This window comes from Thermobia domestica, chromosome 18 (genome assembly GCF_964235325.1).
Source record: "Thermobia domestica chromosome 18, izTheDome1.hap1.1, whole genome shotgun sequence".
Classification (NCBI taxonomy): domain Eukaryota; kingdom Metazoa; phylum Arthropoda; class Insecta; order Zygentoma; family Lepismatidae; genus Thermobia; species Thermobia domestica.
In genome coordinates this window covers 93,971,592-93,991,757 of record NC_137471.1, presented here as the reverse complement: position 1 = coordinate 93,991,757, position 20,166 = coordinate 93,971,592, and the positions used below count along the sequence as shown (strand labels likewise).

Here is a 20,166-nt window from a genome sequence, read left to right as displayed (position 1 = left end):
TATAATAGTTAAACAATAAATAAATAAATAAATACCGCCTTATGCAGAATCGTTTTGACGTATGATCACTGCAGGAAACATAAGTTAGTCAAACTCTTTAGTATGGCACTAATCACGTGTCAGAATGACTCTGTATAAGGCACATAAAGTTTAAAAGTTAATCGCAATTTTGAACTATATCTAATTAACCATATTGTTTACTGGCATCCTACTAGTCTCTTAACATCTTAATCTAGTGCATTAAAAAATAAATGAAAGAAATAAATCTTTTAAGTTTTACGCCCCACGGTTATGCCGGCTAGGCTAAAGGAGACGGTGATGATGAGAAATGAGTGAAATTGTGGAATGAGGAAAGTGGGAGGAAAGAGGAGAACCCCGAATAAACCCACGCACACGGTGTTTGTCCACCACAAAGTTCACTTGGCGTGAACTGGGATCGAGCCCAGGACCCCATGCAGCAGAGGTGAATGCTCTACCACTGAGGCACTGTGGCCCCTTAGTGCATTAAAGCTCCAGTATCAGTTACATCTTTATAGGTTGCGTGGTTTTCATGTAGTATCATTTTTTTAATAAGTTTTGCTCGATTGCAGGGCCGGATTAAGGGAGGTTTAGGGGGGTACAGTCCCGGGGCTCTAGGTGTACATGGGCCTCCACTCTGATCAAAATCTCAACTAGCTATTTAGAAAGAATCATGACGATACAATCATCATCAAAAAATAAAATATGAAACATATTCCCTTACCTTTCCTACTGTACTTTCACAGAAATGTATTAGGTGAAGTCAACAGGGGCCACATATATTTTGTAGCCCCGGACCTCCAGATGGGTTAATCCAGCCCTGCTCGATTGTCAAAAACTACGCATGAGAATTTATGCTCACCATATTATTTTGTTGAGCTTAGTGGCATCTATTGTTTGGTATATGTATCATCTTTGGACAGCTTTTTCCCGTTAAACGCTAATAATATTGGAGAATTTATCAACACTACAGAGACTATGAAACTATTACAATTTTTACCATAACATTAACTTAGATTACTATGTTAAATTGCCTTAATCAAGTGTCCAGTGTCCTTCACTTTTAATGCAAAAAAAAGGAAAAAAGAAAAAGAAAAGAAAAAAGAAAAAAGAAAACATTGTGTTACTTCATAAGATTTTCTTCTGTAGTAACACATTTAGGTCAAACTGGACTGAGAAGATCCGCAACAGACACAATCTACTCAAACCTTCTATTCAACTTATGATTTGTTTGTAGAGATGAAAGTACAAATAATTTTATTACATCTTGATGGTTGTGATCATGTAACCACCATTTTTGAAGTACGAACACATGTTCATCTTTTGATAACTTTCTAGTTATTGTAAACTCACTTAATTATAAGATAACCAGAAAAGTTCTTGCCCATTTTTTGTAGTTCCATTAATCATGCACTTATAGGGAGGAAACGAAATAACGCAGGGTGTGTGCAAGCAATACAAGCACGTTGCACACACACAGCAGCTATAGCTCGTCCAGTGCCGAAGAGAAATTAAGGTATCGAAGGTCGAAGTAGCATGTTCGCGTGTGTTTGTTGTATGAATTGAAAGTTAGCCTGTCAGCTGTTGCATCAAGTCGCCGCATATGCCAGGCATTTTGGGAGAATGCCGTGCACGAACGCACCGCTAGGCATTGGTTCCAGATATTCCGTTCAAGAGATGTGTACTTTTCGGATTAACCTCGCAGTGGACGACCACATGTGTTGGATAACGAGACCCTGAAAACAGCCATCGAGGAGGACAGTGGTCTAACGTGTAACGAACTTGCAGAAAGGTTCCATTTTTCTGCTGAAATAGTAGATTGCATCTGTAAGGCATAGGGAAATCATACACGTTAAGTGAGTGGGTACGCCACACATTATTGGCAGCCACAAGAAGAAACGAGTGACACCCAGTTTGTACTTGCTGAACACGCCCATCTTTGATCGCTTGCTTATTGGTGACGAAGAGTGGATCCTCTACGACACCCCCAAGAGTACCCAACATTAGTTTTTGCTACGTGACCCTGTTCCTCACACTTCAAGACCACCACTGCACCCACGGAAAGTGATGCTCTCTGTATGGTGAAATTGTCGGGAAGTGGTCCATTACGAGCTCCTTCCACCTGGTCAGACAATCACTACTGACCTCTACTCTCAGCAGTTGTAAAGGGTGCACCGTACACTGTGGCAGAAGGAGCCGGCATTGGTGGATCACAAGGTTGTGCTGTTCCTGCACGACAATGTCAAGCCACATGTGACAAAGAGGACCCGGGAGACCCTTCAGCAACTTGGCTGGGAGACACTGTGCCATGCACCATATTCACCGGACCTTGCGCCAATAGATTAAAACCTGTTTCATTCCCTCGACAACCACCTCGGTGGGAGATTCTTTGCAAATGAGGGAGACCCGCGGAACGCAATTACGGACTTCTTTGCATCCTCGGCGTCGATTGTGCAGCTGCAGAAACGTTGGCAAAAGGTGATGGATACTGACGGAGATTGTTTCGAAACTTAAAGGTACGTACCGTTCGCTGTATTACTCTTTGTTCATCACTGCTCTAGAACGGTAAGAACTTTTTTGGGTACCTTGTACATATAAGCGTTAAAAAAAACTTTATAATATTTTAAATATTTTATAAAATCACTTCTTACAATGTATTATTCACGAACCATATCATAGCGTAGCCTGTTGCTTATGCCAGGGGTCTGCAAACTAGTACCAGCAATCCGACCTGCCACATTTTATTTTGATTAAATTTTACAATTTACTAAGTAAATCATACAAAATAATAATCAGATGTTTTATACGACCAATTAAGAAACACTATAACCAACATACATAATGGAATTAAAAATTATAATTACGATTAATGAGATTTATGCAGCTGTAACTTTTCACTAAAGATTGTAAAAGTATATTATATAACACTACATTATTTGATGTATACAACTTTAGAACTAATTTTCTCTTATACTTTATATTCCGTGTATACCTAGGTAATTTAGTATTTTTCATACGAAGTCCAGAAGGCCGCACTTCATGACTGTGAAACCCCTGGTTTGGACTATAGGATATTGTAAGTACAGTGAAATCTCTATAAAGCGGACAGCCGTGGGGAATCAAAAATTGTCCGCTATAGAGAGGTGTCCGCCTTAGAGAGGTTTCAATATTTACTTACGTAAATTAATAAACAGGGTAATATGCAATTAGAAAAAAAATATTTTTGCATGAATCATGTGTTTATACCATGACATCATTACCAAAATGTTAGTATGTCTGCATTATTTTGCTCCATGCAATTCGAGGCACAACATGGGAATAAGATGTTATAGTTCTCTGCACTTTACACTTATCGCTACTTACTACGTTTTCGATATGTTGCTTTAATTTCTAAATTAATTGTAGTCCATGAATAACTTTTTTAAAGGACAATATGCATACACGTGGTCAAAAATACCAAACTTGTCTTCTGTTTGGTTGAGATTCCAGCGGGACAGTAGAATGATGTGTCATTCCAAAGAGTGGGCAACTGTCAATCACTTTTGTTTCTGGAGCAAGTTGGGTGGGAGTGGAAAGCAAGCAAAGGATATAAGGGTGTTGTGAAACAGATACCCTTTCTCTGGGTTGCTGAACAGACAGTTGAGGAGGCAAAATGTTGTCACACCCACAGGTTCTTCGTTGGTGGCATACGTATGAATTACTAAAGGTGTATTTTTACTGCATTTTCCAACTTGTTTCTAGAGAAAGTGTCCGTAATACGAAGTAAATAATACCTATAAAAGACAAGAAAGACTGTCCGTGTCCGTACTAGAGAGTGTCTGCTTTAGAGAGGTTTGCCAATATGTTTTTTCCTATTATAGTGTTTGGGGATTACAAAATATGTCCGTTATGGGAGGTGTCCGCTTTATAGAGGTGTCCGTTAGTAGAGGTTTCACTGTAGTAAGAAATTACGATGCAAATTTTAATATTCGTTAATGTTTTTAGAAGTACGTAATTTAGAAAGAAGAAACAAAAGGTGTGTAAAAAGCCACTTCAAAATGACCACACGATTGTTTAATACATTTTTAGTATATTTCAAAACAAAGTCCCCTTTTTCAGGGGGCATTCGTTAAACTCACCTGCCGGCATTTCCTTAACATTGAATGAAGTGCGAAAATTTAAATAATGACCCTTAGTTCAAGATTACTAACATCTTACAGTTATATTTCCAAGAGGAAGAGAATTTCCTTCAGAAGATTGCATCTAACGAGGACTTCATGTTTTGAAATATACTATACATACACGTTTGATGCGATCTTATTATATTTATTTACAAATTCTGCCCATTAATATAGTCGGATTATTATGCACTCAATCAGGACCGGTTTAACACACTCTACGCCTAGGCTATATCCCAAGGGCTATATACCCTTGTCCCAATAAAAAGTAATAGAATATAATTTTAAATACGCATTTATTTTCGTATATTTCTACTTATCACACTTGAAGATGCAGTTGCTATTAATAAGAACATAGACTGAAAGTATTTGAGAACAAGATCATGAGACGAATATTCGGATCCAAGAGGAACGGGAATGGGGCATGGCAGAAGCTTCATAACAAGGAACTACATAATTTATACCGTTTACCAAACATTATTAAAGTCATCAAGTCTAGGAGGCTCAGTTGGACAGATCATGTAGCCAGAATGGAAGAAAGTAGGAACGCTTTCAAAATCTCAACTGGAAGACCAGTCGGAAAACGACCATTAGGAAGACCTAGGCGAAGGTGGGAAGACAATATTATCATAGGATTTGCAATATGGATCTTGCAGAAATAGGAATACAAAGTAGAAACTAGATCTAGTTGGCTAAGGACAGAAGTCAATGGAAAACTTTTGTGAACGCGGCATTTTAACTGCGGGCTTCATAGGTCACAGAGTTAGTTGCTACTGTTGCCTGTTTTGTCTTTCTTAATACGAGAAGAAATGTTTAGTATTTTTGATTTTAAAGAGAGAAAACCGTGAAAACATTTTCTTAAAGATCCATAAATATAGCATCTTTGATTTCCACATCGAAGAGATAAACTTGTCATGTGAGAGGGCGGGAAGGAGGGGAAGGAATTATGAAACTATTATATAACATATATCGTATATGAGTAGAACAATAACTGTATTCATTTAGAAATTCCATTACCACACATATAATTATGAAAACATTTCTCAACGTAGTTCCATTGATTCTTCGTTACAAGCACATTATTTCTGTGATCGTGTAGAATCCGTAAATACTGTCCTCCGTTTAATAACAGAACATGGTATATAAATAAGGTATTGGATTGTGCCCATGGCTTGAAACTTCTATTAAGTATCCTTATAAGCAATTTCGGAAGCCTTCAACATACGAGTATATACAAATGAGCTGAGATTTCATTCCACCTGTTACTAGTGGCACTTGGGTCCATAAGTAACTGGTTTTACCCATCACCTTAAATATATGCTAACAAGACAAGAAGATTTATATCCGAAACACAGAACTCAAGATGAGAGATAGCTCCCAAGCAGTTAAAGTAATCATAGGAATGGCTAATCAAATCACCACCGCAGAAGGATATTAATCACCTAACACATTTTGTGTGTATGATAATGAACTACCTGATACACATGATAATGTACTTACCACCTGGTCCCGGGGGAGGAGGCGGAATTATTGGTGGAGATACTGGTCGGTCGCCGCCACTTCCACTTCCTTCCTCGTCGCCTGAGTCGATCTAAATCATAGATAGAAACGTAAATTAAAATGCAGAAAAAAGAATAGTATAAAATACATAGATATTAGGTAATTAAGATAATTCACTCTTTTAAAAATATTTTTACTTGTAGTATCGTGGCTTTCTACAATGACTGTAGTAAAATATTGCGTCCGAAGCTTTGTTAACTAAAACACAACAACTATATTTATGACACACACACACACACAAAAATCGAAATTGAGTAAAATTTAGTTTACAAAGCAAGTTATCGTAGCTTTGTCACAATCAGCTACGTTCTCCGATACTATTTTTCTTGTTTCAGGAGGTGGGAGTGCAAAGAACAGTAAATATAGGGGGAAACTGCGCCCAATAACTTAGGAAGGACAGGCACCGCTAGTAGAGAAAATCTTTCTTTCAGTGTAATGTTCCATGATTATGCCCTTTAGTCTAAGGGAGAGAGATGATTAAAACAAGGGAATGATGATAAAAAAAACTGGTAGAATAAGAATGTGGAATGAAACGGGAGTACCTGAGAAAATCTATGGTCACGATGCTGTCCACCAGAAACTTACTGGGTCGGGGATCGAACCAAGAATCTCACGCACAAGAGCTAAGGATTCTGCCACTGAGCCACCCTCCCATCCACCGCTGGTGTAGAGTAGGGCCACCTCATATTAACTTATTGATATGAGCGGCTCGGGGAAGGATAATCGTAAGCGCCATTTCCGGTGAAATAAAGTTATTAGGTGGAATGGGTTGGGATCGGACCACAGAACAGTATGAAGGTAATTTAAATTCGGAAATGTAGCTGGAGATGGCAGGCACGGGAATGTTGAACTTTCTTTTGCCAGTTTACTCGAAAGGTAGAAATAGTGACATACCATTGCCTTCCCAGACGCCACTCATAGATGGACAATTATTTTTCTCTTTTCTTTGAGATGGATTCAAATTTTTATGTTGCGATTTTACTAATTTCTTTTTCAAGTCTAGTTAAGTGTTTGCTTTTAAAGATTAATATACATTTAGATACTTCTTGTGTTCAGATGTTTAACATTATAGATCCTCCACTAAACTACATTATTATTATTATTATTATTATTATTATTATTATTATTATTATTATTATTATTATTATTATTATTATTATTATTATTATTATTATTATTATTATTGGGTAACGATATTTGCACTCAAATATCTATCCAGGGAAATTCTCGATTATCAAAAACGCGATATCTTAGACACAACTCAAAACTCATTATTAACCAGTACCAGTGTCACATGTACCCACGTGAAGGAGTTTGATTTGTATGGCCTAATATTTTCTCAATTTATATTGATTCCGGAAATAGTAGTAGATTTATACCACTTCCGGTTTTAATAGATTAGTGTGAAGTTGGAGTATATTCTTAAGACAGTTAATTCATTGCTGAGAGCCACTTCTCACTATCTGACACTGTTTTTACTTTATAACATCATTATTCCTACAACTTCCGGTTTCAATAAAGGGTTACGAGAGAAAATAGTACCTATTCTTAGAGCGCTAAATCGATAGAACTCATAAAACCCTATTCTTAGAATCCATAAAACTGCTTAACGCTATTTCGGTTTCGATTCCATAGTGATCAACGTTAAAACAGGAAGTTGTTGATTTTCTGCCATCTCTGCTTTTAATAGAGAAATTAGAGTACTCTTGGAATGCTTAATCGATTGGAGAAAACCATTTCTCTCTATATGTTACAGTTTTCACTCTATAAAGATCAACGGTAAAACCGGAAGTGGATAATTTGTGCCATTTCCGGTTTCAGTAGAGGAATTCGAACGAAGATGAAATACGGGACGCTCAATTGATTACAAAAAAAAAAATACTTCTCACAATCTATTCCGGTTTTTATTCCAAGGTGATCAATATTAATACTAATTAATTTCTGCCACTTTCAATTTGAACAAAGAGTCAAAAGAAAAGATGATACCTATTCTTAGAACGTTAAATCGTTTTCAAGAAACCGCTTCTCACGATCTGTTATCATTTTTGCTCTATGCAAATCACTATTGAAACCGGAAGTTAAAGTGAATTTCTACCACTTCCGATTATAGTAGAAACTTCAGGATAGAGATATAATATACTCTTTAGAACGATTGCAGGAAACCGTATTTCTGTACGAGTACCTATTTCCGTTTTTGCTTTATAGCGAAATAGGAAATGGTTAATTTCTACCACTTTTCAGGTGACAGTGTTTGATACTTGAATGCTATTATTAATAATAATATAAAATGCGAACATGAAATAAAAGCAAGGATAGGAATGGCGAAAGAAGTCTTTAGGAAGAAGACAAGTCTATTTTGTGAGACCTTGAGTAAAGAGTTGAGAAAAAAAACTCATAAAATGCTTCGTGTGGAGTATATGCATGATGCAGAAACATGGACATTACGCAAAAATGATGAGAAGCCTGTGTGAGCACGTGTCATACAAGTGGATAACAAGCCAGAGCGTTAGTGTAAGGAAACGCGAGTACCAATTAAGTTAATGAGTACAAGCATTAACGAATGCAATAATAAGAGCTGAGTTGTAAGTGTGTGGACACGTATCAATCGCGCTCTCGTAATGGCTACGTCTGATCGTAAAGAAATTATCTGGTTTACTAACACCGTTACTGGTGAACGTATTAGTCATGAAATAGTGATTCCTGCGAATCCCAAGTTATTTAATATAAATATGTATACTAACTTTCAAGACCAATATTCGGTATGCTCGGGACCACACTCTGACATGCATCATCTCTTAAAGTATGGATCTCCTGACAGCCCCTCGAAGGCTTCACCGCTTGTATCTAGTACTCCTGTACTGAATCCATCAGAACTTAACTCTTGTGAGCAAGAGTTAAGCCTGATTCTCTGCCACCTTCTGCAGACCGTACTTTTAAGTTGGCTAAACGTACTATCAAGCCTGAACCATCGATACAGGTTCCTATACCATCTAACTATTTTACAAGCATCGCCGAGGATGACGATGCTTCCCATAAATCAGAAGACCCGATGGACATCTCAATCAGTTCAGAAACTACCTATCCTCTACTAATAGGATTAAGTTTAAATGCTACTCTCAAGCTGATTATTCAGCCCTAATTAACTTTTGCAAAAGAATTTAAGTTGCAGTACGCCATAGAAATGGTGAAGAAAGAACCAGTAATTAAAGTGGTCATTCGGCAATTGCCGATTGATGCTTCTTTAGAAAACATAAAGACTGATCTAATCAATCGAAAATATCCAATGATATCAGTGCAGCAAATGAAAGACAGAGTGGGTCTGTCGCTACGTCTGTTCTTAGTGGCCCTAAAGAAGACTCAAGAGGTCAAATCAATTTATGACCTTCAGTACTCAGAATTCTATCGCATCAAGGTAGAACCTTATAAAGCACCACCCTATATTCAGTATTATCACTATCAGCGCTTAGGCCACACCCAGACTTCCTGTTACACTACACCCCGATGTGCTAAGTGTGCCGCCAATCACCTCACTTACGAGTACACCCGCAAGATTCAAGATGACGCTGTAAAATGTCCAAACTGTGGCGGGGGTCATCCTGCAAACTACAAACGCTGTCCTGTTACTCACAAATCTTGTCGCGCAGAACCTCTCAACAGCAGATACCTAAATCTCAAGACTTTCCTCCATTAACTTCTGATTCATCTTCCACCATTCAAAAATCATCAACCACTCAAGAAACGTATGCAAAGAAGACTGGTTCTCATACCCCAGAAGAGAAAACTGAATTCGTTACTGACGATTGTGCGCCAAGTACTCGTGCCACTTTGAAAGAACTTCTTAATATATTTCGAGATCTTCAACTACAGAAAATCCTTTCAACAGTGAGATAACGACTTCCTAGACTTAAAGAAGCTCAAGACATTTTCACCAAACCATCTATTTTGTGTGAATTTTTGGAAGATATTACATCATCTCAACCTTAATTGAAAATGCATTGCGTACAGGATCAAAGCCTTATCAGTGCCAAGATTGATACTTTGATTGGAACAAAAATACGAAGAAACGACAACTAATAGTGTTAAGTTTGGAAGGGTATAGATGGATAAAACTCAGGAAGCTGAGGAAGACTTTCCACGTCTAGATTCTAACATCTAGTAAAACTGCTATGCCCAGCTGAAGGCCGAATAACGAAGGGCAGAAAACCAGATGCCCTACTGCTGATAGTTCAGGTTGGTCATGAATTGGGTCCATTACAGGACGGGAATAGGAATTATCAAGCACTCAGTGCGTGTTAGACCTAGTGTTGGTAGTTTAAATTGTTCACTACTAAGAGCGGTCAGGGTTGGCAGGTAAGTTTTTGTTAGTAAGAGCTACACCATACATATGCATGTTGGTTAATTATTCAAGCAAGCCTTGTCGTTTAAGCAGCAGACTGTACACCTTCATTTTCTTCTATCCCTCAACAGGGACGCACTTCCCTCAAACTGGGGGGGAGAGCTATGGCCCAAATCGTACGTGTGCAAATGATTATGGACTAACATTCCCCTGGGACTCCGGTAATAGTTAGACATAAAATATTTGGAGACCACAATATCCATCAGTTTAGCACATTCCACATTAGTTTAGCGCCTCCCTCCGGTGGGCAGCCACCACGATCACTGGTCGGTCAGTGTCCGTTAACTACCCAGTCGACGCCCCCTGTCAGCATAAGCATATCACAACATCTATTACTCCTGGCCCTGAAAAGAGCCGAAGTTGGAATGCAGCGAGGGTTGGTGAGCCTAGACTATATGGAAAATAATTGCAGGCTTTGTTGATTCCCCGAGTAGTTGGTGGAAAGTCGTAATGAATTTTGCCTTCAGCCGCCTCTAACTACTTTCATTCACGGTTTTACTTCCGCTGCTGCTGACTGTCTCGTCTTAAAGTCTGTCTGTTTCAGGCTACTTGAATAATTAACCTGTTAGTTGCGAAACAGTAAATGGATAATTTGTGACTCTTGTTAAATGATAGTAAAGTCACGAGATCCCTGCTACAGCACACTTAAAATTTGCCACTGTGTACTTTCGTTGCGGATCCTGTTTACCATCAGAAAACAATTCGCATATACCCTGTATGAGACTGGATCGTTATTGAAAATAGCGAGCCCGAGATAGTAGGAGTGCTTGCCTAAGTAAGTGTGAACCTTCCTGAAATTAGTATGGTATGGTATCTCTGAGCTCCAGTGAGATAAGACTTCAATCTCTGGCTACAATAATATGTATATTCATTGAGTATACCTAATATGAGAAAGATATGTAGCTAAAAATTTACATCATCAGAGGCAGCTCGCGAGGGGAATCACACTGGTAAAAATAAAAGTTTTATCGCTTCAAACTAAAGGAATAAAGGCCATCTAATGTACTAATTAGTACAATAGGAAAGTTTTATTCTTTTAGTTTCGTGTGAAAAAAAACTAATTTTTGCCATTGACTTCCCTCACGAGCCGCCTCTGTTTTAGTACAAAGACAAAAAGTTCAAAAATTGAATAAAATTTGGTCTACAAAGCCTAACATGTTCAATAGAATTTACAGTCTTAGTGAAAATATAATGTGTGCATCAGAAGTATAAAATTAACCAGAAGTAACTAATATAAAACACTATTTTGTATAGTATAATTATATGACACTCCCTTCTTTATCATCTTGTATTTCTGTCATCATTATTTTGTTATTTTCTGCTTGCGTGTTTACATGTAAATTTCAATATATTACTTAAAGAAGGGTGGAGACACTACATGTAGGTCTATACCATTAAATATAAAGAACGTGCACAGAATTAATTACAGCTGAAGAGCGTGTTATTTGACAAAGAAGTTAACCATTTATTATCAGCTGAGAAGACACTCTACAAACTCATATCTGCTGATTTCTAAGGAAACTGGATGAAATATTAATTATGTTTTCATTTAACTTCCACCCACCTCTTTATAATGTGAGGATGCAGGATATGGTTTAGGGTGGATTTATAGTTTTGAAATGAATTGTCAGCAAACAAGGGTGAATTGGTACTATGTAAAGGGCAATATTAGGAGTGTGCCATACCAATTGGTCACAGAGGGGGCTGTACTGAAAACATTTCACCTTCTTGTGTTTATTCAATCCATGAATCCATCTACCACATATGAAATCCAGTTTAAGACGGACAATAATAACTTCGAAGGATAATAAAGCGGTGTTATAGTTTGATGCTTGATTACAGTCGTGGTGACCAGGCCATAGAGCTGGTAAATTCAGGTTAGTCAACCTTATACCTTCGTTGAAAAGTTACTATCAACAAAGATTACTTTGTGTATTATCCCAGAAAAGTAGTATAAATATTTCAGAAAAATATATTGATTTTATTTCCGTTATTGAACTGACTTTTTAATTGCGTGGGGCGCCATAATGGCAAAACGCATCGGGTCAGTCTAAAACAACTCTGAAAAGATATTTTAGTCACCTTAAAACGGGTAAAATTCTTTTTTCTTTCCTTTTCTTTCTTGTCTTGAACTTTATCTAGCTCATTGCGCTAGTTATCGCCACTTCCTTTTGAACCTGAAATTTCCTGTCTGCTCCGTGTTTTCTCTGTGTGGTAACCGAGAATAGGAGTAAAACACTTTGACGTCGCAGAGCATCCAGTTGGAAATGAATGTTCTACGCTATGTATTTTTCATTCAAGCTGTGCATGTAAATAGTATCTGCGTAAATAAGTAAATAAAATAATATTTTCCAGCAGAACTAAAGCTGTCTATTATTGGAAAAGAACAACATACATTGTAGTGCCGTAACAATTAGTTTCTTCGATTTTGTCGAAAAGTATGCCAAATTAATTTACCTTAAGCATATTATTTTGTTCATCTATGACTGACATTTTGGGCATTTCTTTTAGTTAAACAAAAGTTTAACTTTAGGAATTAACAACAATTTTTGACTATATTTCACTAACCATATTATATACTGTCGTTTTCTAGTGTCATAATGAAGACCATGATAATTATATACTCCGGTATTCGCATTCCCTTAATAGGTGGCGTGATTCTCGTAACACATCTGTTTTTGGGTTTACAAATTAGCCTTTCTCAATTTTCTCGAAAACTGTGCATGAAATTCTCTATCAATTGAATACGTCTAATCTTTTGGGAATTTTTTTCTGTTAAATTGTAGAAATTGTGTTTTTCATAGATAGTTGTGATGTTATACATTCTGTAATTCTCTCTAGTCATAATTTTGTGTTTTATATTTTTTCCCCCTCAAACCTGTTCACAAAAAGCTCTTGGGGTCTGATCATTGCGAATTAGCGATCAACTTTCACATTCATATACTAACACACAAGTTCCAGAATTAGAAGCATTTCAAAATGAGATTAGAAGATATAAGTACCAAGGGTAAAAGAAAAAGATTAGGAAAAGAGAGACTGCAAGCTGCCAAATCAATGTTGCCAGCCCATTTTGCATCTTGCAGATTAAATGGTATTAAACATCCAAGCAACAATTAATATAATTTAATAAGCGAGGTAAGACTAAGCTTCTAAGAAGCAATCCGTTAAATGATACGGTTGCAGACGAAAGAAAAGTAACGTAACGTTGACAGCTAACGTCACACCATGACAGAGATGACCATCTACATCACCATTATTCTTCACACCTGTCTGATTAAGTATTCAAGAGCTGAAGGTCAAAAGCAGGAAAATATTTTGAAGATCCACTACATTACTTGATGTCAATGTTTTCAACTCAATTGTTTCTTACCTATGTGAACCAAAATTTAAACTAACTACCATTTTGCAATCGGAGCTCACTCGAGCTTGCATGCCTCAGGGTTACTATCCTCAATGGGACTTACGCTCACTAATCTCAAGAAGGCTCACGCTAGCAAAGACTCACATTCACTCGAGCTCAGGCTTCCCATTCTCAATGAGGCTCGCGGTACTTGATCTTTTATTTATTTAATTATTTAGAAAACAACACAATAGGCTTAATGCCTAATTATAGTATCATATAATACATACATAGACATGTATACATTTACTCGTACAATTAATCAATTTACTTCGAGTGTCAGGTACTCGGTAATAACCCTGTTTCTAAATACATATTCTAATATACTGAATATATCTAATACATCAGTTTTATGACTTAATTCATTGTAGGAGTCACATTCTCCACAGCGGAGATTTACTGAGAATATTTGTTCGTACCCTTTCACAGAAAAATATACCAGTATCCCCTGGTCTTGTTCTGCCTGTTGGAACGCTCAGATATATTTTCGTGAGTAGCTCTGGAGAGTCAATTTTATTATTTAATACTTTATATAAAAATAGTAAATCAAACATCTTTCGTCGATTCGTCAACGTTAGGAAATTCAAACTCCTTACTAAGTCCACGTAGGGAATCTGTGTGGGATAGAAAGCTGTTTTCTTGTACGTAAGCATTTTTAGAAATTTAAATTGTATGTTTTCTATTGCTTGTAAGTATCTTGCGTCAATTTACCTAGTCGGAATGGCGTTGTGCAAGGACTTGGGCTCATTGTCTTCAATTGGAGTTTCATTCGCTTGTGCTCACACACTAACCTTATTGAAACTCGCATCAGCTTCATCTGCTCCCATTTACCTAATTGGACTGGCGCTCCTTAAGAGCTCGGGCTCACTACTCTTAAATTGGCTCTCATTCGCTTGTAATCGCATTCACTAACCTCACTGGGGCTTGCGCTAACTTGATCTTGCACGAATTTACCTCATTGGACTGGCATTCTCTAAGCAGTCGGGCTCACTATCCTCAATTGGGCTCTCATTCGCTTATGCATGCACTGTATTAACCTTATTGAGGCTAGAGATAACTTGATTTCGCTCCTGTTTCCTAATCGGACTAGCGTTCGTTAAAAACTCGAACTCACTACCCTCAAATTGGCTCTCATTTGCTTGTGCTCGCACTTACTAAACTTATTGTGTCTCGCGCTAGCTTGATCTCGTACTAATTTACCTCGCTGGACTAGCCTTCTTTAAGGACTCGGGCTCACTACCTTCAACTAGGCTCTCACCCGCTTGTGCTTGCACTCATTAACCGTATTGAGGTTAGCGCTAGCTTGAACTCGTGCCCATTTACCTCGCTGGACTGAAGTTTGTTAAGAGTTCGAGGTCGCTACCCTCAATTGGGCTCTCATTCGCTTGTGTTCGTGTTCAATAATCTCATCGGCGCTCGCGCTCAGTCGGACTCACACTCTGGACTGAGGGTTCGTGCTCAATTTGGAGCTCGAGGTCGACTAAGCCCAACAGCTAGACTCACGAGTTTGGAGATTCTTTGTGTGTCACAGACGGGTGTAAGATTATAATGCAAGATAACTTCCCAAAGGCGTGTTCTTCTCTCACCATACCTCGCACGCCAGAAAACTGGATTACGGAACCGCGCAGGAGATTTCAGGATCTTGTTCAGCTACTACGATAAGTTTTTTGATAGAGCGGCGCAATATTGCAGCAGAATGGCACATATTTTCTTAGCCAATGTTGGTCTTTCTAACTTTAGAGAAGGGGTACGAATCCTTGGGATGAAATATTGCGATATAATATTCGGGATATGATTTATATTTGCGCTTTCTTAGTGTTTCCATAGCGATTATCGCTTTACAAATACTAGTTCGACAAAAACTACTTACTTGACATTATCCCTTTATATAAAATTTCTCATACAGAGAACAACACTGATAACAGAAACATGTACTGCTTTATTAAAGACACATTAAACTATACTATGCTCACAGTAAATGGACAAAAGATAGCTATTTATCACACATCCCTCCAGGTGTGAGCAATTTCAATCCTGTAAAGGCTCCAATAAAGAGCTCACTCTCATTTCATGGAAGTAGTACTTTTTTTTTTTTTTTTTTTAAGGACAGTTATCGTTCAATATATTTTTTTCAGATGAGAGGTTAATTTCATCCTTATTTATGAGTGATTTCAATCTTAGGTAATAAGAGTAATTGTTGTCTTAACAAAACTAATGCTACATTTTGTGAAAATTGAGGATTTTTGTACTAAATTCCTTGTGGAACTTATTTTAACGTGGGGATTAGTTCACCGCCTTATTCTCGACAATTTCAACCCGAAGCAATGGGGATAGTTATTACATTTTGAAGAAAATATGTTATATTTCCATATTTAATTGAAATCGAATACTTTTGACTAAAGTTGTAAAGTTTGGGTCCCTCTTTGCACTAAGGCTATATAAAACGTGAATCTACAGCTTTATGTGGAATCCGGACAACATGAGCTCTCACCGGGAATAAACCCGGCTCTACCACATTATGGGAAATTGTTTTGTTACAACATTAGTTATATGTTTGAACTTCGAACTCTGATTCTTGACAGATTTCGACTCCAAATGATACGTTTATTTCAACCTCCTAAAGAGAACATGGCAAGGAACTAACATTAATACCACCGGTAAAAAGTGTCCACGTTTGGACTCATTTGTAATTGTGCTATTTATATTAATTTCAGAGACATTGAATTTAGTGAAACTAGTTTCAAACATATCCGTTCATACAGCCACGAAAAAAAATCACCTCAAGTTCAAGTTGGGTTGGGTTCTTTGAATTACTGTTTATACCAACAGTAAAGGTCCCCATAGTTAAAAACATTTTTAATTGTGCTTTTTATACTAATTTGATGATGCTGGACCTAATGGAAAATTTCCTACAAACATCCGCACATGGAATTACGAGATAAATAACTTCAAAGTTGAATCTTCGAAGTACCGCCTACGCTAATGTTAAAAGTGCCCGTGCTTGGATTCATTTCTTATTGCTCTTTTTTATTGTAATTTGATGATGCCGAATCCAGTGAAACTATTTCTAAACATATCTGTCCATGGAATTAGGAGAAAAGGCCAAATTTTATATATAAATAAATAAATATGAATATCCCTTCAATATTCAGTTCAACATTAAAATGGGGTACATTTTTCGAAAGTTAGCATGGACTTGAGATTAATGGTAAAAACAGCTTTTATGCTCGCTTCAATTAGCTAAAAGTGGCCTAAATTATATTTTAAAAAGTTTTAAAATGTTTGGTAGAACATTATGATTACGGCATGAGTAGGCAACTTATGTGTCATTTAGAAATTAAAGCATCTGTGTAATTTATCCAGATTTCGTTATTATTTAATATACAGTATATATGTGTAGTTTTCTTTCTTTTAGGCTTCAAAACTTAATACTGGAAACTAATATGCAGTACCTTGCGAGCCATTAATTGAATATAATCAAATACTGATATTAAAAAAAAAAAAAAAAAACGTATACCTGAAAGAAATAGTGCATTCTTTATTTTTTGATCTTTTTTGTCCAATTACATAGTTTTCTTTGATATAACACATATCGTCCGCGAATTTGGAGCACAGTACAGTAACTTTGTGAAGATCATTCTCTTCTGGTGCAAAAGATCTCTGGTTTGATCCTAAGTCATATGACTTTGTGATAAATAAATTTTTCCCCGGGTTCTCCAATTTCCTTTCACTATCTACATTTAAAGATTCTTTCATCATCAATCACTTCCATTTATCGTTGGACTACTTTAAACTTAACTAAAGATTTAAACTAAAAATCCAACATAACTTAGATGTATGGTTGATATTAAACTTGAATTTTTACATGTGCTGGTCGTTAGCTAGGTTACTTTAATATTTAATCGCACTTTACTGAAGACAAAGTGCGAATGTGAAATAGAAGCATGGTCAGGAAGGGCGAAAGTAGCGTTTAGAATAAAAACAGTGCATTTTCTTGGTCTTTAAATAAAGAGTCAAGGGAAAGACTCATAAAATTTTTCATGTGCAGAGTGTACTTTATAAGGCAGAAAAATATACACTACACGAAACAGCTCTCCTCCTTAGTGTAGCGGTTTGAGCACGTGCCTTTGATGCACGGGGTCCTGAATTCGATTCCCTGTGAGAAGGCTTCGCATGAGCTCCAGTAGTTCAAATCCCACTTTTAACTGTAGTTCTTGTCCTATATAACCTCGCTGCTGACGAAATATGTAATCTCAAAGTACTCAATCGATCAATAGCTAAGCAAAAATAATTTTAAAAGATCTTTCTAAATATAGATGGGGAGAAAATAGATCAAATGGAAAATTAATGAGGAACTAGAAATAAAAGGGAGTAAAAAACAATTTTAGTTAAATAAAAGAAGATAAATCGATTGGCTACAGTATCATGCTGGACAGAAAAATAGGGGCGAAATACAACTGTTAAAGTGTATTAAAACAGAAAATTACACTTCGAGACGAAACGGTTAGCTGAGGAGTGCGTGCAAACTTCCTAGTTTGCGCCAAGTGAATTAGCCGAGAACCTTGAGATCTAGAAGCTTTTAAGTTTGCGCCGAATGAATTAGCTGTAAACTGTGGTGTCTGGAAGCTTTCCAGTTTGCGCCAAGTGAATTAGCCGAGAACCGTGCTACCTAGAAGCTTCTAAGTTTGCACCAAGTGAAATAGCTGAGAACTGTGGTTCTGGAAGTTTCCTAGTTTGCGCCAAGTGAATTAGCCGAGAACCTTGATATCTAGAAGCTTCTAAGTTTGCGCCAAATGAATTAGCTGTGGACTGTGGTGTCTAGAAGCTTTCCAGTTTCGCCAAGTGAATTAGCCGAGAACCGTGCTACCTAGAAGCTTCTAAGTTTGCACCAAGTGAAATAGCTGAGGACTGTGGTTCTGGAAGCTTCCTAGTTTGCGCCAAGTGAATTAGTCGAGAATCTTGATATCTAGAAGCTTCTAAGTTTGAGCCAAATGAATTAGCTGTGGACTGTGGTGTCTGGAAGCTTTCCAGTTTGCGCCAAGTGAATTGCTTGAGGACCGTGCTACCTAGAAGCTTCTAAGTTTGCACCAAGTGAAATATAGCTGAGGACTGTGGTTCTGGATGCTTCCTAGTTTGCGCCAAGTGAATTAGCCGAGAACCTTGATATCTGGATGCCTCTAAGTTTGCGCCAAGTGAATTAGTTGAGGACCGCGGTATCTGGAAAGTTCTCAGTTTGCGCCAAATGAATTAGCTGAAGACCAGTGCCTAAAGCCGTCTCAGTTTGCGCCAAGTGGATTAGCTGATGACCTTAGTACCTGGAAGCTTCTAAATGTGTGCCAAGTGAACTGCCAGTAAAAATAGCTGTATTTTTGTTTCAAGCTTAATAGAATTTGACAACGTTATCATGGCATCACATTTCTTTCTCACTAGTTGTAAATTTACTTTTAAAAAGTTTACAGTATATGGTATGTAATTTAATTTAACAATTACAATAGATGACATATCTTATTGATATTCTCCCGCATTGATGTAATACTCTAGGTATCAGTGTCTCTATATGTAAGTTGGCAACACTGTTTCTTAGTATTAAATACTTGGAAGGGCTTGCATATAGCATCCTGATGACCTTTGGTGATCTCTGTCGGTTCTTGAAACAAATGACTATCATCGCTGAAGTGGAAACATGAAAGAAGCTAGGGGATTATGTGAAGAAGTGTTATCTGTTGGGTAGAACTAAAGAACCTTCCTAATGGGACAAAATCACGCAATACGTAATTTTGAAAAAAGAAAGGAAAGAGGGAGATAAAGAAAACAATTTAAACAGGATATTTGATATACTTAATTCCATACGATCATTCTAGTTTGAAAATGATTTTTATCGCAACTCTCCTAAACTACGATATAGCAATCTGAACAAAGGAATTGAAATAAATAAATAAATAAAATCATGTGTACGTTTTAATTAATCTTCATTGGGAAATTGGATTCGTTAATTTTAAAATCACCACATATACATTTCTGATTATTTTTGAACTTCTAGACACCAAATCGGAAAAGAAGAAAGAAAGCGATGTTCAACAAGTTTGCATAAAAATTGAGAACTGAAGTTGAAATTACGAAAGTATAGAAGTAAATACCTGGAAGAGGAGACACCCAGAAAACATCAAAGACGAAACTAACAGGTCGTAATAACTTACGTTAGAGTGCACTTTGGAGAAAAAAGTATGTTGAAATGTAAAATGACAATATGTTTAAGGCATAAAATTTTCAATGAATGCATTATCACTGTTTAGACATATGGATGAGAGAAATTGACATTAACAAAATCAGACACACTCCCCCCTGTAGACTACACAACCCAAGATAATTGGCTGTGGAGAAGAGTCGCAGATCTTTTTATCCAGCAGTGGATTGACAATGGTTAATATTGTACAAAGTTTAAACCTGATATTTCATGACGAAACCTTTTCGTTAAATTTTAAATGCCAATAAAATATATGATTCTTTCTATGTTATAAACACAAACGAAAGTAATAATATTTGTGATGGCATTACGGGAAACCGACTGAACCGATTGTAATGAACCGTCATTTAATAGGTAACTTTGATAAAGTGTGTCCTAAGGGGGAGTTCAA

At 37.0% G+C, this 20,166-nt stretch overlaps 1 protein-coding gene across 6 annotated transcripts in view; it reads right to left on the bottom strand.

Moving 5' to 3' along the window:
* Mp (collagen XV/XVIII-type protein multiplexin) overlaps positions 1-20,166 on the bottom strand; it is a 1,211,252-nt gene that overhangs the window by 115,908 nt on the left and 1,075,178 nt on the right. For all 6 annotated transcript variants that reach the window (XR_014129286.1, XM_081746990.1, XM_081746991.1 and 3 more), the window contains one exon: positions 5,676-5,766. Coding sequence is in view for 5 of the 6 variants with exons in the window: in XM_081746990.1 (XP_081603116.1) it covers positions 5,676-5,766 (91 nt within the window). In the remaining variant the exon portion in view is untranslated. The remainder of the gene's footprint in view (positions 1-5,675; positions 5,767-20,166) is intronic.